Source organism: Chiloscyllium plagiosum, chromosome 2, assembly GCF_004010195.1.
Source record: "Chiloscyllium plagiosum isolate BGI_BamShark_2017 chromosome 2, ASM401019v2, whole genome shotgun sequence".
Lineage (NCBI taxonomy): Eukaryota > Metazoa > Chordata > Chondrichthyes > Orectolobiformes > Hemiscylliidae > Chiloscyllium > Chiloscyllium plagiosum.
Genome location: NC_057711.1, coordinates 11985441 through 12009768, shown reverse-complemented (window position 1 = coordinate 12009768; position 24328 = coordinate 11985441). Strand labels below are relative to the sequence as shown.

General features: G+C 41.0%; 1 protein-coding gene across 3 annotated transcripts in view; it reads right to left on the bottom strand.

The window, feature by feature from the left end:
- Nucleotides 1-24328, bottom strand: part of zfyve28 (zinc finger, FYVE domain containing 28) — a 206765-nt gene that overhangs the window by 5787 nt on the left and 176650 nt on the right. For all 3 annotated transcript variants that reach the window (XM_043704078.1, XM_043704105.1, XM_043704088.1), the window contains 3 exons: nucleotides 14377-14537; nucleotides 8290-8406; nucleotides 6096-6200 (listed from right to left, as the gene is read on the bottom strand). In XM_043704078.1, coding sequence (XP_043560013.1) covers nucleotides 6096-6200; nucleotides 8290-8406; nucleotides 14377-14537 — 383 coding nt within the window. The remainder of the gene's footprint in view (nucleotides 1-6095; nucleotides 6201-8289; nucleotides 8407-14376; nucleotides 14538-24328) is intronic.

Sequence of the window (24328 nt, the reverse complement as noted above, 5' to 3'; positions counted from 1 at the left end):
GCGTACTAAATGCACATGTGTGTGAGGGAGGTGAAGAAAAGTTTCAACCGAGCAAGATCCCTCCTGTACTTTCTCTCTCATTTGACAGTCACTTTACTGCCGCTTCCTCAATAGAAACCTGCAAAGTTTGAAAAGAAAACCAGTTATCAAGAACTGGGTCTACTCTTAATGGCACCCGTGACTATCTGTGGTGAGATTATTCTCTTAAAAAAAAAGAAAAACTATGCCCGGTATACTTGGAATGCAATTACCCCACAACCTCAACTGCACTCATTTCAATTCCTTTTAAGACACTTATTATGTATTCTTCATTTTGAGAAGGTCTTGATCAACACTTGAAGATTTCGATTTGAAATAATTTCAAATGGTAATATTCCAGTTTTCTCAGTGAAAAGAAGAGCTAGCAGTCAAAGGAGCTGCTGAACAGAAGCATTAAACCACAAAAAAAAATCCACATTCACAAAAACAGGTTAGTGCACACGTTCTTTGCCAGGAACAGCCTGTGCCGTGCACGTATTTTTCCAGTTACAGTGAACAAAGCCAAATTATTTGAGGACAGCTGCTGCCAAGCATAAAGAAAGTGCTACAGTGGCATATTTTAGATAAAATCTGCAGATCAAAATAAACAAACAAACAGTCTCACAGTACCACAAGTGTAACATGCACAATTTTAACAAATAAAAGTAGTTTGAAATTAAAATTAACTTTGAGTTCCTGGATAGATTATGGAGTTGGTATAGGTGACCACTGGTTTGAGGCTGGATACAGTCACAAGTAGAACACCAACTTTTTTTTTGTCTGATCGGAAGGTGGATATCACTGGCAATATACACAGCCATTTCAGCTGACAGTTAATGGTCAACCTGATTCTATGGACCTGGAGTCACAGGTAGGCCAGACCAGGCCGGGAGGGCAGATATTCTTGCCTAAAAACAATATATAAAAAAAAAATCAACCAGGAATATATGTGGCCTACTGACTGGAGAACAACCACCAAATTCAAACTCCACAAGAATCCTTTAAAAGAACTTTAAGACAAAAGCAACTTGTGGACACAAATCAATACATGGCTTTTTAGTTTGGGCAAGTGTCAAAATGAATAATGGTATGTGGATAACAATTTCAGGAGACTTCAGCCAATATTACAAATTGGTAGCTGTCAAGTGAAATACAGCAATACATGAAAATTGTGCACTCAGGAGGAAAATGCACACTTTTGGAAGAGCAGTTACATTTAAGTTTGCCTGAATGATTATTGAGGACATGATGGGAAAAGGACATCCACACAATCAGAATCTCTACGATGTGAAGCAGGCCATTCAGCCCATTGAATCCACACCGATCATCCAAAGAGCATTCCACCCAGGCCCATCTCCTACCCTATCCCCATAACCCTCATTCTCCATGGTTAATCCGCCTACCCTGTACATCCCTGGACAGTGGGCAATTTAGCATGACCAATCCTCCTAACCTGCACATCTTTGGACAGTGGGCAATTTAGCATGACCGATCCTTCTAACCTGTATATCTTTGGACAGTGGGCAATTTAGCATGACCAATCCTCCTAACCTGCACATCTTTGGACAGTGGGCAATTTAGCATGACCAATCCACCTAACCTGCACATCTTTGGACAGTGGGCAATTTAGCATGACCAATCCTCCTAACCTGCACATCTTTGGACCGTGGGCAATTTAGCATGACCAATCCACCTAACCTGCACATCTTTGGACAGTGGGCAATTTAGCATGACCAATCCACCTAACCTGCACATCTTTGGACTGTCGGAGGAAACCAGAGCATTTGGAGGAAACCCACACAGACATGGGGAGAATGTGCAAACAAAGGTGGAATCGAATCCAGGTCCCTGGCACTGTGAGGCAGCAGGGTTATCCAATGAACCACTGTGTCACTCCAAATATTGAGCATATTTGCACAAGTTTTAAAAATTATACTGCCCAGATTTATCTGGATAAAAGGTTTTATATTTGTCAAACTCTTTACTGAGAGTTCTAAACTGCTTAGTATTCTAGTTATCAAATACTTATTCATTAATTAAAGCAAATGCTGAATCTTTGATATCTTGCTGTAACAGCAAGTTGGCCTCCTGTCTTTTGGCGTGATCCTAATTAAATTTGAGTTAAGTAATTTGAATGTTAATCATTAAAGCAATAAGGTCACAGTAGCGTTTGAAGATTTTGCTGCCTCTATCAAATGAGAGTGTAATAAATAATTGGACTAATTATTTATGCTGGTCATGTTAGTTTAAATGGGTATTGAACTTGTATGTGCAACCAAAGACCGGATGCACAGGCCTTGCAGCAAGTATAGCAGCCATTTGCCACAATAGCTGGCACAAAGGGAATTGATTACAGGCAGATACAGGATGAGATCCGCTGGATTTGAGTGGAGGAAATAAAGACCCGACTGTTCTGAAGAAGGGTCAGTGGACTCGAAACATGAACTGTTTCGGTTTTCCCCACAGATGCTGCCAGACCTCTCTTTCTCCAGTAATTGCTGCTTTTGTGCATCATAGAGACTTGATTCAATCGTACGCAGTTGTGAAAATTTCCCTGCAGGAAGCAATCCTTTCCGTCATGTTTGACATGGAGGTGAACTTGCAACAACATTTTATGCCATCACTAAGACTAGCTATTTCCACCTCTGTAACAGTGCCTGATTCAACTGTCTAATTTCACCTCTTCCATTCACCAATAAATTTGTAAGGCTACTAATCTGGCCAAGCATTTGCCCATCCTCATTAAGAAGTTACCTCCAGACTGGACTACTTGAACAGATCGCTGAACAGGTTGGTCAGCCTTGAACATTTTACTCTTTGCAAACCGAGGTTATTTCAAAGTCTGTTGTCTGATCCCCAAGTCACACCAAACGCCAGTCACCCACTATCCATGTTCACTAACCCCATAAGCTCCTGGCTATATGATGCTTCAATTTAAAAAGTCTTTATATCCCTCCATGTCTGACCCCTCCTTATCTCTTATTTTCTGTAGCTGTACAAGTTTTCAAAGTATTGTAATTCTGAATTGGGTGCCTTTAGCTGCTTAGATTTTGAGCTCTGAATGCCCTTCCTGCTTCTCTACTTCATTTTCTTCCTTTAAGGCCCGGTCCAAAACCCATCTTTTCGACCAAGCTTTTGATCACTGCACCAAAATATTTCTCTGTGTCAAATTTCACTTGATGTTACTTCTGTCAAGTGCCTTGGGATGCTTTATGTTAAATAGTGATAAATACAAATAGTTGTTACTGAAATCCAAAACAAAACAGATAATTTCAAAATTGAAATTAAGTTTGTTAAAAAATCAATAAGAAGGACTTTATAGATCTGAGAAAACCTGCAATGCACAGTCCCAGGAAACCAAACATATAGAATTAATTGGCATCATTATGGATGGTGCATTTGGCAGGCAGCTCTTTAATAAGTGCCACTTGATCATGATTTATACCTGGCAATCTTTATTCAGTTGACGAGCCAAAAAGGAATTGACGCATAGAAGCACATACAAACAGGAAACAACAATGAGGACCTTAGGAGAGCACTCAAACAAAAAATGATACACAATCGTAGACATAAAGGAAGCAAGAGATGAGAGGGAAAGAGCATCTTTACAAGAAAAAAAAAATGAATGCATAAGGAGAACTGCGTCAGACAGAGTGCATACATCAAGAGGCAAAACCCCCCCCCCTCCCTCCCCCCACACACACGATGATCAAAGGCCAACAGTTTTAGTTTGTCTTTCTACCTTTGAGTTATGTGAAAAAACAACAAAAAACAAGTGCGCTTGCTTGTACCACCTGCATGGAAATTCTTTTACATAATTTTTATCAGTTGAGTTGTTTGTCAATTTAAGTACAATCTTCCTCTTTTATCCATTTATCCTAGCGCAGGAGATTAAGGACACATCATCAGCTGGCATAAGAGACATACCACACTCTCAATAATTTCCTCCAGCTCTTGTAACTTTCCAAGAACCTGGCTACAACTACCAACCCAACAGCACAATGTACCAGCTAGCTTCTCAAAGCTTGCTAAGCTAAAGTCATCGGCTTACCTGGAACTACAATTTAAATAAGAGTTATACCTCTCCATATTCAATGAACGAGTCAGATTGCTGATTAATCATCAAAACAACCTTGAAAAACAGCAGGGATTTGTGGCAGACCAACAAGTTAGATACCTGAGCAGAGATTTGGCTTTTCTACGAATGTCAGCAATGAAATTAAATTCCCAAGCAGTTCCTGACTGATTCTGCAAAGGTTTCAGGTTGAAGATACCCTTCTATAGTAATTTCTGAATTTAGGTTGTTACGATACGGTGGTGAACCCTTCTGCTAATTAAACCAAACACCCAGAAAAGCTCACCTCACATTGTAATCTGTTAAAATATGAGTGACAGAACTCCCAAATTCCACTATTTAAATGAAAAATATAGATTTATTCTTTAACTCTAAAGTAAACATTAAAAACAACTATTTACAAGTCTAAGCCTCCTTTCTCTAAACTGCTTGTTACCTGCCTTCAACTCTATAACAATATATTGTTCCATAAAACGCCCCAATTAAAATTACATCCATTTAATTTTCAAAATCTTACAGCAGCTGTCGTCTCCAGTGTCTGCCTTCCTCTGGCTGTAGATCTCCCTGTATTGTCTTTGGTCTTTTGTTGCAAAGATGTACCATACGAAAAGGTACCTTTGATAGGGAGTGTTTTGCTCGCAGTTACTCTGACGATGGCAGTTGGTCGTTCTCTCTCTGGCTAACTCTCAAAATGCCTGCTTCTTTATACCCCAAACATCGAATCGTCTCATTGATTCAATGTTTTCAAAACATTAAATTCATATTTGATTGGCTTTGAGTATCTTGGGGCATAATTTAAACTGATTGGTTAAATTCGAACTATTGTGAAAACACAGCAACCAAAACTCAGGTATTTGCTTCACAGCCAAATGTTACATATTTTCAATTTTGCAGTACACACTGAGACTGCTAGTCAGACACATGACAGGTGCCTGCAAGCTCTCCGTGCAAAACAGCTTTCACTCTCTCTTAAAGGTACAGCACACGCCTTTAACTCCATAACAAGATACAAACTGACATGATATAGAGTGAACAGGTTAATTTGCTTTTATAAACATAACGTTGCGAACAAATGAGCCATTTCTCACAGCCCAGGAAATCCAGGAGTGCTCTTTAGAGAAGCTGAAGAGTTGTAATGAAAACAAAGTCAGCTTCATATCAGCTCTGATGAACACCTAGACTCAAAATGTTAGCTTGCTTTCTCTCCATGGATATGGCCTGACCCCGTGATGTCCAGCATTTTTGGTTTTCAATACAGATTCCAGCACCCGTAGTAATTTACTCCTGCAACAGTAAAATGCCACTGTGTGCTCTGCTGTGAAGTCCTCAGATAAGATGTGATACACAGACAAAAACAATACTGCATAGTGTCCCAGCTACAGACTAAATGGCAAGATAATCACTTCAAACTCAGCAAATGAGGTTATCCCTTATTCATGGGGATTTGCAGTGACAAAACAAACAAAAAAATTGAGGATACAAAGCCAGAAACTATTCTTCGGGTAAAACTGGGCAGTCCAATTAGTTCTCGAATACTTCATACATAGCTGTTCAGGTGTCCCATATAGTGGGGAAGGACCAAGATCAACTTCCTGTGAGGAATCTTCTGAAGCTAACTGAGCAGAAGTGACTCATCCTGCTCAAGGGAGTTTATACACTTCAAATACTGAATTTTACATAGGGAGTAAACTGATAAAGGAAATAAATTAGTCAAAGTCAGTAAAAATTAAAGTTTCAGTAATTATGAAGACCTTGATTCAATGAGATGATTTGCTTTGTATGGTCAAAGGTGGAAAATCTGTGCTCTTGAATAGTGCCAAGTCAACATAAACCCCTCCCTCAATAACACTTGCAATTTTATTTCAAAACACTGAAAAACATAGTCAAGCAAATGAGATGTACTTCAAAAGAAAATCAATCCACACAACATTTAATGTTTTAAGGCAGCTATTTATCCACTTCCAAATGTTATTACTATATTAAGAAGTGCTCAATACCTCACCTTCAAGGTCCTCATCTCTTGCCTTGTCAGCAAGTTCAGAGGCAGACACACTTTCTCGACATAAAGCACAGTCTTCAAGTGCAGGACTTCTCAATGTCTGGTCACCTGAAACAAAGAAGCCGACGGTATTGGAGAAAACTCAGTCAAACTTGTAAACTCAACGAATGGTTTTTATACTTATATACTCAGTTATAGAACAGGGTTTCACTGTTGCCCTTATTTGGTTAGCTCTTAGCTTGATGGTTGGTTTGCAATATAGAGTGATGCCAACAGCATGGATTCAACTCCCGCACAGGCTGAGGTTATCATGAAGGACTCTCCTTTTCAACCTTGCCTCTCACTTGAGGCATGGTGACCCTGACCATCACCAGTCATCTCTTTCTAGTGAGACAGACCTATGGACTAGTAAGGAGAAAGTGAGGACTGCAGATGCTGGAGATCAGAGCTGAAAATGCGCAGCAGGTCAGGCAGCATCCAAGGCACAGGAGAATCGACGTTTCGGGCATAAGACCTTCTTCAGGAAAGGCTATGGACTAGTAAGACAATGATGACTTAACCTTCACCATTTTTACCTAGCAACTCAGGTTTTCCTCTTGGTAAGCCTGCAAGCTTTTCACACTGTAGTGTCAGCTGTAGCTCAGTTGAACTCTTGCCTTCGACTCTGAAGGGTCTGAGTTCAGGTCCTACTTCAGGACTTGAGCAGAGACATTCAGACAGACAGTCAAATGCAATTAGATTGCTGCCCGGTCAGAGATTTCATCTTTCTGGTGAAATGTCAAACTGAGGCCCAGTCTTCGATGAATGCAAAAGATACTATTTCAAAAAAAAAATCAAGAGCACTCTTCCTAGTGTCTTGTCGAATATTTATTACTCAGACATCACAGAAACAGATTTTCTGGCTATCTCAAAGGAGGCAATGGGCAAGTGGCATTAATGTTGGACCCAGGTAATGTTATGTAGGCCTGAATTAAAATTCAACTATTGAATTCAATAAATATCTGGAAGAAGAGTCCAATAAGAGTCTAATCATGAAAACAAGGTCGGTTGTCAGAAAAATCTATCTGGTTCACTAATGTTCTTTAGGAAAGGAAACTGCCACCTTTACCTGGTCTAGCGTGCACATGATTCCAGACCCATAACTGTCTTCTGATCAATTAGGGTTGGGCAATAAATGTTGGCCAAGCCAGCAAAGCTCACATCCCATGAATGAATTTTTAAAAAAAGTTCTTCCATGCTTCCAATATTCCAATAATGACAACACGTAAGAATCAGCTCATTGTGTTCGACGTGCTTTAGTACATTCCCCAGTCACAACAGAAATATAGCAATTCCTATTTCTTCCTTTTGGTAAAAGAAACTTTATGCAATTAATCACCATCACACTTTTTTATTTGTAGTTACCTATTTAATTATAGTTTGTGTTTGGAGATCAGAAAGAGCCAAAAAGAGCACTCTCCACTCTTTTTTTCTTGCAATTGCTGTCCATTACCATTGCACTCTGTTACCTGGATCACATGTGGGAAACTAGATGAAGTTCTCAAGAATAAAAACTTCTAGGCAATCTCCTTACAGTGACTGAAGTAACTCAATAATGTGCATTCAGCAATGGTGAAGTCTTTCACTACTGAGATTTGCAGAAAAAATGAACGCCATTGTATAGTGCTCAAACTTTCCTCAGCATCCTCTGGGCCATTGGAAAAGAGAGGTTTCTCACATTGCAACACCCTAAAATACAACAAAATGCTTTTTTTCTGCGGGAATTCAAATCATTATTAGTGCTGTCTCTCACATGGACTCCGCTGACTTAATGAACCTAGCCACACAAACGGGTTTTTTTCAGACTGAAACCATAGGACTTTTACAATAATCCACCATCTGCTGTTGGAGTGCTCGACCCCAATCACTAATGACTCTAACAGAAACCTTTGTGCAGATTAGAAAAGATATTTTAATTGAAATTTAAATTTTGTTTTAGGATATAGATTGCTTACAATCCAAAAATAAAGTCGATTAGAGATTTAAAAAATCTCTCCCTATGATAGTCACTAATGGATTACAAAGAAAATAGATTTAATAACATAGTACGCAGGTAAACATCCGAACTGAAGAACATTTTGCGGTTCAATAAGCTCCTATGCACAGAAGAGATGTTAATGTTACAGTCATAAATCTGTTCCCAAAGTTAGCTGATTACCTTTTTTCTCTGTCCTGCTGCCCTCATATTGTAACTTAGTTGCCATGACTTCAAATAGGGTTTTAAGAATGCTTCGCAGGTCACTTGCATAGTTAGTCTGTAGTTGATCAGCAACACCTATAATGTTGACAGAGAGATTTTGTTTTTAAAATCTAAGCTTACATAATTTTCTACTCATGGATGAAGTCACTGGATCTGGTTGTGATGATGACAAAGACACCGCAAGGGGTTATAGATAAGTAGTGATTAAAATCTGGCTGATGGACATTAATGTTGAATTGTAAGGTCATGCATTTTGGCAGGAAGATTCAAAAGGCAGATTGGTATTTCAATAGAAAGAGATTCCAGACTAGTGCAGCATAGAGGGATCTGGGTGGCTTCTGCATAAAATGTAACAAATGTTAGCAATGCAGGTACAGCAAATAATTAAGGCAGCAAATAGAACGTTTTTCTTCATCACTCAGGGCTTTTAAAAACAGGGAAGTCTTGTTACAGTTCTACATGTGATTTAGTCCCCATATTTTTCAGAATGATCTCAATGGAGGCACGTCAAAAGAGATTAGATTAGTTGGAGCACAAGGATGAAGGGGTTAACTTATTAAGAATGGCTAAACAGGAATTAGAATTTAGAAGAACAAGGGGTGATCTGATTAAAACATTGATGATCCTGAGGGAGCTTGACAGATTGTGTGTTGAGTAAACATTTCCATTAGCTAGGAAGTTTTGAATTAGGGAGATACAGGCATTGAATAAGGGTACACTCATTTAAAAATCAGAAGTCACACAACACCAGGTTATCGTCCTACAGGTTTATTTGAAATCACAAGCTTTCAGAGCGCAGTCCCTTCGTCAGGTGACTTCACTAAACTTGACTAATGAGTTAAAAATCACACAACACCAGGTTTAATTGGAAGCACTAGCTTTCAGAGCGCTGCTCCTTCATCAGGTGGTTGTGGAGTACACAATTGTAAGACACAGAATTTATAGCAAAAGTTTAGAGTGTGATGTAACTGAAATTATGCATTGAAAAATACCTTGATTATTTGTTAAGTCTCTCATCAGTTAGGATTACAATGTTAGTGTCACTTCTTTCATATGTAAATCACAAAACCTTTTTTAAAAGTTACGTTCTCAGGTTAACTTTAACAATTGGTGTCAGCCCAGTTAATATGTTAAAGGTGTTAAGCCCCCTGTGTGCTGTTGTCTGTGCCATAATGTTTAGACTGATTCTAATCTAAAAAATGAGTTAACAGTCTTACGTGGATTCATGCAGTTTTTGAGCAAAGTACAATGTAAGTCTGCAAGTACAAATTCACCCCACAAACGTGTGTGTGTGTGTGCGCGTATGTCTGGGGTAAGGGTACCCATAACGAGGGGGGCCTCAACCAGGACCATGTGTTCATGTCACACAAAGGTGACCACCATTGCACTATACACACATAGATACTCACACTCACATGCACCCTCTCTCAGACTTAGATCCCTTCACACACACACATTCACAGACACTCACAGCCCCCCCCCCCCCTCCCAGACACACATAAACATATGCACATGCAAGTTTGTGGGGTGAATTTGTACTTACAGAGTTACATTATACTTTGCTCAAGATCTGCATGAATTCATGTAAGACCCTGTTAACTCATTTTTTAGATTAGAATTAGTCTAAACGTTATGGCACAGACAACAGCACACAGGGGGCCAACACCTTCAACATATTATCTGGGCTGACACCAATTGTTAAAGTTAACCTGAGAATATCACTTTTTTAAAAAGTGCTGTGATTTACATATGAAAAAAGTGAAACTAATATTGTCATCCTAACAGAGGACAGACTAAAACAATTGAGGTATTTTTCAATGTATAATTTCAGTTACATCACACTTCGAACTTCTGCCATAAATTCTGTGCCTTACAATTGTGTACTTCACAACCACCTGATGAAGGAGCGGCGCTCCGAAAGCTAGTGCTTCCAATTAAACCTGTTGGACTTATAACCTGGTGATGTGTGACTTTAAACTTTGAACACCCCAGTCCAACACTGGCATCTCCAAATCAAGACTAGTGAGGAGCATCTGTAAAAATGACGATCACTTCCAGAGACCCTGGATAAAATCATGGAACTATTCCTCGTGGACTGATTAGTGGACTACCCATAGATTTGCAATGCAGTGATGATATATGCAATTATAGGAATTGCTGAAAATTATTTCCAACTTTCTGTCAGCATTCTGATTGTTAAGAGTACCATTGTTGTCAATCCACTTCATTTAACAAACAGTTTGCTCAATCACATGCCCCTTGATTTCCTTCCATTTCTGCACAATTCCTTTAAACCTCTACTCCTTCAACTTTGGCAAAGATTTTAATTGCATCCCAAGAATCTCCAAAGTTTTCAGAGTTCTGACCTCTTATTGTGACACCAATCTTTAATTGTCCTGGGCCTTTTGTAGGGAAAAGTGAGGTCTGCAGATGCTGGAGATCAGAGCTGAAAATGTGTTGCTGGAAAAGCGCAGCAGGTCAGGCAGCATCCAGGGAACAGGAGAATCGACGTTTCGGGGATAAGCCCTTCTTCAGGAATGAGGAAAGTGTGTCCAGCAGGCTAAGATAAAAGGTAGGGATCCAAAGACCTGCATATCCTTGGTGGAGTGGGAGGGGGAGTTGAAGTGTTGAGCCACAGGGTAGTTGGGTTGGTTGGTCCGGGTGTCCCAGAGGTTTCCAAAGACCTGCATATCCAAAGCACCTCATCTTCCGCCTAGGAACCCTCCAACCACAAGGGGTAAACTCGGATTTCACCAGTTTCCTCATTTCCCCTCCTCCCACCTTGTCTCAGTCAAATCCATCGAACTCAGCACCGCCTTCCTAACCTGCAATCTTCTTCCTGACCTCTCCGCCCCCACCCCAGTCTGACCTATCACCCTCACCTTGACCTCTTTCCACCTATCGCATTCCCAACGCCCCTCCCCCAAGTCCCTCCTCCCTACCTTTTATCTTAGCCTGCTGGACAAACTTTCCTCATTCCTGAAGAAGGGCTTATGCCCGAAACGTCGATTCTCCTGTTCCCTGGATGCTGCCTGACCTGCTGCGCTTTTCCAGCAACACATTTTCAGCTCTGAGCCTTTTGTATTCAACTTGCAAGGAACACTATGCTGTTATGTACCTGCTCTGCACATCTGTCCAAACTTGAAATTACACTAATACGTGGACTTAGGAAAAAGGGTGTAAATAGCCCACTTTCATATAAAGCTCTATAAAATCCTTCAATTGCCATTTTTGCAGTAGCTGCAGTCACAAAGGAAAGTCTAGGGTATAAGACTCAATTTTGGTAAAACACAGGTAATTTATGGAGAAATGAGAAAATTGAATAATGTATTATCTATTTTACTTAACAGTCCAATTAAAGCACACAACACAAATTCATTTAGGTAGAAAGAGGAGGGCTACAAAGACAGGGTAGGTAGGTCTGACCCTCAGTAAATTAGGCCTCTATCTCAAAATTCAGGCTAATCAGATGATCTAGTTAAAAAGGTAAATGAATGGGCTTTACAAGGTAGATGTTAAGTGCATTCTGCTGGGTGGGGAGTCAAAAATAAGGATTGAACCACTTTGAATAGAGATGAGAAAAACTGCTTGACTTAAAAGGATAGTGAATTTTTGCAATTCACCACCCCCAGAAAGCTGTACAAACTCATTGAACATATTCAAAGATAAAAATATACAAACAGCAGTTTTGTACACCAAGGGAATCAAGGGTACGTGGACAGAGCAGGAAAGTGGCATTGAGATAAAAGATCAATGATCCTACTAAATGGTGGTGCAGACACAAAGGGTGAGTAGTTGACTTTGGCTCCTATTTCTCATTTAATTGTATCGGGTCATGCTGTGACTGACTAACACATATCAACGCTTTCAAGGTATTCTTTGCATGTATTTTCAAAATCTACTGCTCGGGCATAACATGAATGCAAATATAAAAGCAGGAAAACAAGTATGAAAGAAGACCTCTCCAGCTACAGTATGAATTGTAGGGCAGATCAATAAAGTACATTTCCTCTGGAGGTTACTTAACAGCTGTGTTAAGTGCGTCACGTTGGATAATTTTATGAACCCATTTGATTCAATGATGTAGAGAAGGTGAGCACAAGTAAATACAACTGGTATGAAAAGAAGAATGGGACAACGGACTTCAACAAAATAAATACTAAGGAGGAAAGATTTCAAATGGATAATATAAAGGTAGTCTGTCAGCACAAAACAGAGATTTATGAGAAGTTACAAAGAACAAAGAAAATTTACAACCTGGGAACAGGCCTTTCAGCCCTCCAAGCCTGAGCCGATCCAAATCCACTGTATAAACCTATTGCCCAATTCCTAAACATATGTATCCCTCCCCACCTACTCACGCATCTGTCCAGATGCACCTTAAATGAATCTACCATGCCTGCCTCTACTACCTCTGCTGGCAACACGTTCCAGGCACCCTCTGTATGAAGTACTTGCCGCGTGTATCCCCCTTAAATTTTTCACTTCTCACCTTGAAAGCGTGACCTCTTGTTATTGAATCCCTCACCCTGGGAAAAAGCTTATCTCTATCTACCCTGTCTACACCCTTCATGATTTTGCAGACCTCAAACAGGTCCCCCCTCAATCTCCTTTTTTCTAATGAAAACGATCCTAACCTACTCAATCTCTCTTCATAGCTAGCAGATTCCATTCCAGGCAACATCCTCGTAAACCCTCTCTGCACCCTCTCCAAAGCATTCACATCCTTGTGGTAATGTGGCGACCAGAACTGTACACAGTATTCTCAACATGGCTGAACCAAAGTCTTGTACAATTTTAACATGACCTGCCAGCTCTTATACTCAATAGCCCGCCCAATGAAGGGATACATACCATATGCCTTCTTGATCACTCTATCCACTTGTGCAGCTACCTTCAGGGTACAATGGACCTGAACTCCCAGATCTCTCTGCTCATCAGCTTTTCCCAAGGTTCTTCCATTTATAGTTCGCTCTAGAATTAGACCTACCAAAATGCATCACCTCACATTTGCCTGAATTGAACTCCATCTGCCACTTCTCAGCCCAACTCTCGAGTCTATCTATACTCTCCTGTATTCTTTGACCGTCCCCTATGCTTTCTGCTACTCCACCAATCTTCATGCCATCTGCAAACTTACTGATCAGACCAACAATGCCTTCTTCTAGATCATTTATGTATATCACAAACACCAGTGGCCCCAGCACTGACCCCTGTGGAACACCACTGGTCACCTTTCTCCATTTCGAGAAACTCCCTTCAACTACTACTCTCTGTCTCCTGTTGCTCAATGAGTTAACTGTGCATCAGCAACACACCAGAGTGAGAGAGAAATTCCATCAGCAAAGCCCAAGTATCATTCTTGAGATTCAGTGGTGGAACTACTCAACAATCATTCATGTCCTTGAAACGAGTTCTGGAGATATTCAGGCAAAGCTTCTTTAAAATCAACTATAATGGACTGGATCTCTGAATGGCTGGGAAGGGTTTGTCCCTACCGGATCCTGTTTTCTAAACTCTCAAATGGTCAACATTCCAGGAAAGGACAAATAAAAATTAAAGACATTCTGGACCTGAATCCCTGAGGTATGGTAGCACTGACATTAATGTGTGGAAGGAGCTTGCTGCTGATTGTTAATACTGGGGCAACTTATCTATGAAGCTGTACAGCAGAGTGGTGATAGAAGAGGAAAGAAAAAGAAGCTAATCCTGCATTCCAGATCCCTTTACCTCAGAGATATCCTTCTGCCAGTGCCGAAGGTCTCTGTGTCAAAAAGGAAATGAATCATGAGCATCCACAACAGGAACCCAGATAAGACATCACCCTTGAAATCAGGGACCGTCAATGACAACAACATCGCTGAATATTTACCAGTTTAAACAGCTACTTGTTGTTCCTTAGGCCACTCACACTAAAATATTAGAAATTTGACAGACTGTTCCACCAAAGCAATTAAACAACAATAATATGACCACAAGAGATTACAGCAAAGAAGGAGGCAAAGCAGGCAATTTTTGTAACTTGAAATAAAAGAATAAAGATACCTGCAATACACACAAAAAGCCTGTGAATAAGATCATTGCTGTTATGGAAACGGGCTCGGATCTTTTCTCTCGTAGCAACTTTGGCAGCCAGAAGTGCGAGTTGGATTTCCTCTTGATCTACATCCTCGGAAGTGTACGAACTTGAGAGACTGCCAACAGGGCTGTAAAAACACAGCATTTGTTAACACTGGCTGAGCTGAAAAGACCAGATATTAAAAACTACAACGCAAATTATTAGCTTATGTCTGCAACAAAAAGAAATGTTGACTGCGCCTCCTGGTCCATTCACTTTTGGAAATGTTTCAAACCTGTGACCAAAAGGCAGGAGACCGAAACAGCTTGAAGAAAAAGGACATCAAATAAAAATTTAAGTAATACATTTATTCCAAAGAACATTCAAATCAAACTGAATAGCTGGCTTTCTTCGCCAATTCCTGTTCACTCATCACAACAATGCTCACCAACTTGCAATCCAGCAACACCGCAATGTTTAACAATTCTCAATGTTGCTTTCAAGTTTAAAGCCTCTCTCTGTTTCATCTGTGACCTTCCCAAGGCCAAAAATGTTCCTCGATCTCTGCACTCCAATGTGGCCTTTGGGATGCAGATATCACTCATTAGGCCAATATTTATTTCCCATCCCTAAAGGTGGCAGTTTAACACTAATCTTCGAAAGGTGGCAGTTTAACATTAACAATCGCAGTTCATGTAATGCAAAGATACCCACTATCCTTTTTTGTTTACAAGGACGGAGCTCCAGAATTTTGACCCAGCTACACGGAAGAAATGGTAACAAGGATGGTGTACAGCTAGGAGGGGAGCTGGTAGGCGGTGGCATTCTCATGTATCTGCTGTCCTGGCCTATGTAGGAGGCAGGGTTTGTGGGTTTGGAAGGCATTGTCGAAACAGCCTTGCAGAGTTGCTGCAGTGCATGTTGTAGATGGTACAAGGTACTGTCACTGTGCTTTAGTGTTGGAGAGAGAGAATATTGAAGGTGTTAAATGGAGTGTAAAGAGACAGGGAATTGAAGAAAATCAGTATTACTAAAATACAATGCTGCTAGAGAAATAAATGGAGTCAACTATTAACTCAGAGACACAGGTTCAAATCGGATGGTGAAAGGACCCGCATTATGAGCTTCACTTTGCATTCCTATCCAGATCTCCAGTTAATAAATGCTGGGCTAGCCAGCAGCGTGATGAATAAAAAAATCCCCAGGGACTGATGATGTGCATCCCATACTAAGTGAAGTGAGTTGGAAATACTGGATGCATTGGTGGTCATCTTCCAAAATTCTAGAGACTTTCGAACAGTTTTGCCAGATTGGAAGGTAGTAAATGTAACCCCACTATTTAAAAATGGTGGGGGAAAGAAAAGGGAAAAAAAAAGAGGATTACAGGCCAGTTAGCCTAACATCAGTAGAGGAGGATATGTTAGCATCTATTATAACAGATGTGATAACAGAACACTTGGAAAGTATCAATAGAATTCGATAAAATCAGTATGGATTCATGAAAAGCAAATCATGCAAACATATAGATGTAGAAATTACAGAAAGGATCAGGCCCATTTCCATAACAGCATATGGTACACTGGCCTTCAATGCAAGGGGATTTGGGTTCAGAAGAAATAATACCTTACTGCACTTACATAGGAAGCCTGGAATATTCTGTGAAATTTTGCACTCCCTGATTCCAGGGAGAGATTGGTTGAATTGGGCTTGTATTCATGTAAGTCTAGAAGAATGAGAAAGGAACTGATTGAAACATATAAAATTCTAACAGGGATGGACAGATTAGATTCAGGGAGATGTTTTGCCTTACTTGGGGAGCCTTGAACAAAGGGTCACTGTCTCAGCACATAGAGTAAGCTATTTAGGATGAGATGGGGAAACATTTCTTCATTCAGAGGGTAGCCAACTTCTGAACACAGAGGTTCTGGAAGTCAGGTCACAGTTTATTCACAAAAGAAACTGATAAATTTTTAGATCCTAAAGGCATCAATGTGTACGGAGAGAAAAAGTGGGAATACGGTGTTGAGATAGAGGATCAGCCATAGAGTCATCGAGCACAGAAACAAGGTAAAAACAATGACTGCAGATGCTGGAAACCAGATTCTGGATCAGTGGTGCTGGAAGAGCACAGCAGTTCAGGCAGCATCTAAGGAGCTTCGAAATCGACGTTTTGGGCAAAAGCCCTTTTTATTCCTGATGAAGGGCTTTTGCCTGAAACGTCGATTTCGAAGCTCCTTGGATGCTGCCTGATCTGCTGTGCTCTTCCAGCACCACTGATCCAGCACAGAAACAAACCCTTTCGTCCAACCAATCATATTGAAGAGCGCAGCAAGCTCAAAGGGCCAAATGCCCTAATTTGCTCCTAGTTTATATGGGTGTCAAACAAAATGGCCATGTTGCCCAGCATGGTGTTAAGCCTCTTTAGGGGTTGTTCCTTGGTGCGAACTTTGTCTGATTAAGCTGTTATGAGCCTTGGTATTTAATTACATGAAAGGCACTTGAATGCATGTGGCCCTTCTTGGGGGCATCAGGTAAAAGTAATCCAACAGCTAACTTAGAGTCACAGAGTCATAGAGATGTACAGCATGGAAACAGGCCCTTCGGTCCAACTCCCCCATGCCGACCAGATATCCCAACCCAATCTAGTCCCACCTGCCTGCACCTGGCCCATATCCCTTCCTATTCATTTACCCATCCAGATTACTTTTAAATGTTACAATTGTACCAGCCTCCACCACTTCCTCTGGCAGCTCATTCCATACACGTACCACCCTCTGAGTGAAAAAGGTCTCTTTTATATCTTTCCCCTCTCACCCTAAACCTATGCCCACTAGTTCTGGACTCCCGCATCCCAGGGAAAAGACTTTGTCTATTTATCTTATCCATGCCCCTCATGATTTTATAAACATCTATATGGTCACCCCTCAGCCTCTGACGCTCCAGGGAAAACAGCCTTGGTCTTTTCAACCTCTCCCTATAGCTCAAATCCTCCAACCCTGGCAACATCCTTGTAAACCTCACTTAAATTTATCATCTGCCAGGTAAGGCAAACAGAACCTTAACTAAACATTCACAGCTTGAAGAGCTCTGGAGCTGAGTAGATGAGCTGGAGTCCAATCTTCAGATACTGCAGTGCATAGAGAAGGGGAAGTTACATTGACACTTTCCTTTGAGAGGCAGTCACACCCATTAGATGAGGTGAAAACTTCCCAATCAATGGGTCATGTCCCCACTAGGGTCTGAGACACAAAACTTTGGTTTTCCTATTATGATGATTCATTATATGAGTGGAAGGAAAATGGGTTTTAGTCTTAGTTCTCCAAAGATTTGACTTTTTTAAAAAACAATAAAGGTCAAAGTCATTTTGAACACTGAATTTAAAACAGCAAGTTATAATAAGTCTCGTAGTTTCAGCTCAATGAACAGCAAGCCACCTGGGTAGCTCAGTGCTAAGGTTTTTGCTAACGTGAGTTTATAACCAGAGTAGAGAGACAGAAGGTTCATGCAGACAGAAAGAGGTCCATTACAGCAATATTGCTGTTATTAATAGACTACAAGTTACCCCCTACACCAACTGCTTTCCTTTCACACCCACCACTTGAATAATTTATATTGTGGTCAAGTTATACTTGCTCATACTTATGGTAGTCCCTGTCAAACCTGCTGGACAAGTGAAAGGGATGAAAATCTTCCCTGTAACCTCCTGGATCCCGATATCTGCCTGACAGTCGCACCCTTCTGTTCCTGACTACAGCCCTAATGTAACACTTGAGAAGAGGTCTTAGAATGCTGAGACATCAGTGAGAAGGCAGCTTCAGAAGTAGCTGTGGAGTGGTCAGAAACAAAAAGTCATCCTACAAGGCTGTTGAAGACATGAGTTTAGGGAAACTATGTTAGGGCCAATCAAAGACAGTAGTGGAAGGTTGTGTGTGGAATTTAAGGACATAGGGGAAGTGCTTAATGAATACTTAGCGTCAGTATTTACATTTGAAAAGGCAATGTTAGTGAGAACATGGAGATACAGGCTACAAGATTAGATGGGATTGAGATTGACAAAGAAGAGGTTTTAGCAATTTTGGAAAGTGTGAAAATATATAAAACGCTGGGGCCAGATGGCATTTATCCTTGGATTCTCTAGGAAACCAGGGAGGAGACTGCAAAGCCTTTGGCTTTGATCTTTATGTCATCATTGTCGACAGGAGTAGTGTCAGAAGACTGGAGGATAGCAAATGTTGTTCCCTTGTTTAAGGAGGGGAGTCGGGACAACCCTGGGAATTATAGGCCAGTGAGCCTTACTTCGGTTGTGGGTAAAATATTAGAAAGGGTTATAAGAGATAGGATTTATAATCTTCTGGAAAGGAATAATTTGATTACGGATAGTCAACACTTTATTCAGTTCTTTGAGAAGGTGACAAAACAGGTGGATGAAGGTAAGGCAGCTGATGTGGTGTATATGGATTTCAGTAAGGTGTTTGATAAGATTGCACACGGTAGGCTATTGCACTAAATAAGGAGTTTCGGGATTGAAGGTGATTTAATGGTTTGGTTCAGAAATTGGCTTGCTGAAAGAAGATTGAGGGTGGTGGTTGATGGGCAATGTTCATCCTGGAGCTCAGTTACCAGTGGTGTGCCGCAAGGATCTGTTTTGCGGCCAATGCTGTTTGTCATTTTTATAAATGATCTGGAGGTAGGCGTAGAAGGATGGGTTAGTAAATTTGCAGATGACACTAAGGTAGGCAGAGTTGTGGATAGTGCCAAACGAGGTTGTGGGTTACAGATGGACATAAATAAAATGCAGAGCTGGGCTGAGAAGTGGCAAATGGAGTTTAATGAGGAAAAGTGTGAGGTAACAGGAATGCAGAGTACTGGGCTAATGGTAAAATTCTTGGCAGTGTAGATGAACAGAGAGATCTGTGTCCAGGTGCATAAGTCGCAACCCAGGTTGTGACTCGGGTTGTGAAGAAGGCATACGGTGTACTGGCGTTTATTGGTAAGGGGATTGGGTTTTGGAGCCATGAGGTCATGCTTCAGCTGTACAAGACCACTGGTAAGGCCGTACCTGGAGTACTGTGCGCAGTTCAGGTCACCACATGATAGGAAGGATGTGGAAGCTTTGGAAATGGTTCAGAGGAGAGTTACTAGGATGTTGCCTGGTATGGAAGGAAGGTCTTACAAGGAAAGGCTGAGGGAATTGAGACTGTTTTCATTGGAGAGAAGAAGGTTAAAAGGTGACTTAATTGAGACATATAAGTTAATCAGAGGGTTAGATAGGGTGGACAGTGAGAGCCTTTTTCCTCGGGTGGTGAAGGCTAACCCGAGGGGACATAGCTTTAAGTTGAGGGGTGATAGATTTAGGACAGATATTGGGTAGTTTCTTTACTCAGAGGGTAGTAGGGGCATGGAGTGGCTTGCCTGCAACAGTAGTAGACGCACCAACGTTAAGGGCATTTAAATGGGCATTGGACATACATATGGAGAATAATGGAATGGTGTAGGTTAGATGGGCATCAGATTAATTTTGCAAGTCGGCGCAACATTGATGGCTGAAGGGCCTGCACAGCGCTGTAATGTTCTATGTTAAGTAGTAGTGAGCTAAGTTAACTTGCTTGCAAGTATCAGGGAGACACATGAGCTGAAGAAACCGCATCTTGCAAATGTGCAGAGATTCACCCGAAGGAAACCGATTGCAGTTATGTAGCTGAGCAAGAAATCTCAGCCCGAAGGTAGGAATGACGCTTCACTGAGGTTTCAATGTTGTTTTCCCATTTATATTGCTAGGATAAAAGTGATTGATCTTTCTTTTCAATGTCTGTAACGTGTTTGTTTCAAAGTGAAGGGCTTATGCCTGAAATGTTGATTCTCCTGCTCCTCGGATACTGCCTGACCTACTGTGCTTTTCCAGCACCACACTCTTGATTTGTTTCAAAATATACCTCGTTTAATATTGTTTGTTTTCTCTTTGGTGTAATAAACTTTGATGTTCTTTTGTTAAAAGTACATTGGCAAACTCTTAAATACATTCAGGAATTGACTTCCACAGTAAGCAAAAAGCAAAAATCTTTTGGTCTATTAAGTCAGGTTTCACTCTTAGGATGAGAATTGTCCATTAACTGCAATGATAACAGTAACAAGCTCTGAGGCAGCAATGGACCCTTGAATCCTCACATGAAGAAAACGGTGGGCATGGTCTAAGATCAGACTTCTGCAATCCAATTCCTGTGCAAAAGGACAAAGCGTGGCTCTGTTAATAAAGGATGAGATCAGCATGGTAGTGAGAAATGGTTTTGGTTGGTGGATCAAAATGTGGAAATCAGTTGGGATGAGATAAGAAGGAGCAAATGAAGCAGGGAGGAATTATTTTTAAGTCCCCACCAGTACCTACAACGTAGGACAAAGTATAACTCAAGAAATAATGGGCTTGTAATAAATGCACTGGAATAATAGTGAACAATTGCAATCTTCATATAGACTGATGAATTAAATTGTCAAACATAGCCTGGAGGATGAGTTCGGAGTGCATTCAGCAATTTCTTTGAACAAAATGTTGTGGAGAAAACCAAGGGACAGGCTATTTCAGACTTGGCAATGCAAAAATCAATGATGCAGGATTAATTGATGACCTTACAGTAAAGTATCCTATCGGTAGGACTTGGCGAAATTTCACATTCAGCTGGACAATGAAAGATGCGTCAAAACTAGTGTCTTAAACATAAGGATACATAAGAGTTGGTTTGAAAAAATATTAAAAGGTAAGACAGTAACGTCGATCCTCCTGCTCCTCAGATGCTGCCTGACCTGTTGTGCTTTTCCAGCGCCACACTTTTCGACACAGTTGCAAATCAATGACACGTTTAATGAGATATTTCATAAGTCAAAGATATGAATATAAATTGAGAATAAAGACTCTACAAGGGCTAGGGTTAGAAAATATTAAGGGAGAAATTTGAGTATAAGAGAAAACAAGCAAGAAACATAAAATGACAGTAAAAGTTTCTATAAGTATATAAAAACAAAATGAAAATGTCTTTGTGTGCAGCACTCTTGAACCACTGCAGTCCTTGGGATAGACTCCGTGCTGTTAGGAAGGAAGTTCATAGATTTTGATCAAGCGACACTGAAGAAGTGCAACACATTTCCAAATGAGGATGGTGTGGGGCTTGGAACAGAATTTGCAGGTTTCCATACATCTGCTGCTCTTGTCCTTCTAAGCAGAAGAAATTGAAGTTTTTTTGGGAATGAGCAAAGAATGTTTAACAACTAAAAAGAGAGAAAGTAAACTAAGTGAGAGAAAGCTAGCTAGTAATTAAATAGAACAGGAAGAGTTTTGGACGTATTTGAACAGAATAAGTGTTGGTCCTCCAGAAAGCATGTCTGGGAATTGTTTGTGGAGAACAATGAAATTGCATAGGCTTTAAACAGGTACTTTGCATCTGTCTTCACTGTGGAAGATTCCAGAGGATATTCAAAATCAATAAGGTGAAAAAGAAATGGAAGAACTTAAAACCACCACTAACATAAGGGACAAGGTATTGGGAAAACGGACTCACCTAATAAACAGGAATTGCTGAAAAAACTCAGCAAGTCTGACATCTGCAGAGAGAAAGCAGGGTTAATGTTCTGCATCCAGTGATCCTTCTTCACTTAAAAACTGGCGTCTCTCGGACCAAGAGAGCCTATATCAGAGGGTCTTAGGAAAGCATAAGGAAGTGGTGCAGGAGTTGGTAATTGCCTGCTTTGTCATTTAATGTGATCATGATTGATCTTATCTCAGCCTCATCTACTTTTCTGCCTGCTCTCAATAACTCTTTAATCTGTTGTGAATTAAAATTCTGTCCATCTTCTCCTTACTCAGTGTCCCAGCATTCACCACAGCCTAGGATAGTAAACTTCAGAGGCTCCTTTTGACAAAAGTAATCTGCCATTCCTTAGCCTAAAACTATGATGTCACATTCTAAATTGCTCTACAGAGGGAAATACCCATTCTACATCTGCTTTGTCAATCTAGCATGTCTAGCAGGGCTAGTCAAAGACAGAAGTGGGAAGTTGAGTGTGGACTCTGTAGAGATCGGAGAGGTGCTAAATGAACATTTCTAATCGGTGTTCACTCAGGAAAAGGAGAATATTGTAGAGTAGAGGAATGAGATACGAGATATTAGAATAGAAAGGATCGAGGTTAGTTACACACAGGTAGAGTGAAGGAGTGAAAGTAGACAAGTCCCCTGGGCCAGATGGGATTTATCCAAGGATTCTCTGGGAAGCTAGGGAAGAGATAGCAGAGTCTTTGGTTTTGATATTTGAGTTGTCATTGTCTACAGGTTTAATACCGGAGGACTGGAGGATTGCAAATGTTGTGCCATTGTTCAAGAAGGGCAGCAGAGAAGACCCAGGTAATTATAGACCGGTGAACCTTACTTCTATTGTAGGAAAGGTTTTGGAAAGGATTATAAGAGATAAGATCTATAATCATCTAGCAAGCAACAATTCGATTTCAGATAGTCAACATGGTTTCGTCAAGGGCAGGTTGTGTCTCACAAACCTCATTGAGTTTTTTGAGAAGGTGACCAAGCATGAGGGTAGGGCAGTTGACGTGGTATACATGGACTTCAGTAAAGCCTTTGATAAGGTTCCACATGGTATGCGGTTGGAGAAAATGAAGAGGCATGGAATTGAGGGTGATTTAACAGTTTGGATTAGAAACTGGCTTTCTGATAGGCAGCAGCGAGTGGTGGTTGATGGAAAATATTCAGTCTGGAGTCCGGTTACTAGTGATGTGCCACAAGGATCTGTTTTGGGACCACTGTTGTTTGTCATTTTTATAAATGACTTAGACGCAGACATAGGTGGACGGGTTAGTAAATTTGCAGACGACACTAAAATCGGTGGAGTAGTGAACAGTTTGGAAGAATGTTACAGGTTGCAGGGGGACTTGGATAAACTGCAGAATTGGGCTGAGAGGTAGCAAATAGAGTTCAATGCAGTTAAATGAGAGGTGATGCACATTGTGAAGAATAACAGGAAGGCAGAGTACTGGGTCAATGGAAAGATTCTTGGTAGTGTGGATGTGCAGAAGGATCTTGGAGTCCATGTGCATAGATCTCTGAAAGTTGCCACCCAGGTGGATAGTGCTGTTAAGAAGGTATACGGTGTGTTAGGTTTCATTGGTAGAGGGATTGAGCTCTGGAACCGCACTATCATGCTGCAACGGCTACATTTGGAATATTGTGTACAGTTCTGGTCACTACATTACAGGAAGGATGAGGAATCATTGGAAAAGGTGCAGAGGAGATTTACCAGGATGCTGCCTGGTCTGGAGGGAAGGTCATATGAGGAAAGGCTGAGACACTTGGATCTGTTCTCATTGAAGAGAAGGCGGCTAACGGGGGATTTGATAGATATACAAGATGATCAGAAGATTAGATAGGGTAGACAATGCAAGACTTTTTCCTAGGATGATGACGTCAGTTTGCACGAGAGGGCATAACTACAAGTTGAGGGATGATAGATTTAAGACAGATGTCAGGGGCAGGTTCGTTACGCAGAGAGTGGTAAGGGCGTGGAATGCCCTACCTGCTAATGTAGTCAACTCAGCCACATTAGGGAGATTTAAACAATCCTTCGATAAGCACATGGATAATTTTAGGATAGTGTAGGGGACGCGCTGAGAATAGTTCACAGGTCGGTGCAACATCGCGGGCCGAAGGGGCTGCTCTGCGTTGCATTGTTCTATGTTCTATGTCTGACCTTTACACCGCTGAGGCTAAACACCAGCTCGCGGACACCTCCTCCTACTGCCCCCTTGACCATGACCCCACCTCCCACCACCAAACCATCATCTCCCAGACCATCCAGAACCTCATCACCTCAGGGGATCTCCCATCCACCGCCTCCAACCTCATAGTCCCACTACCCCGCACCGCCCGTTTCTACCTCCTGCCCAAA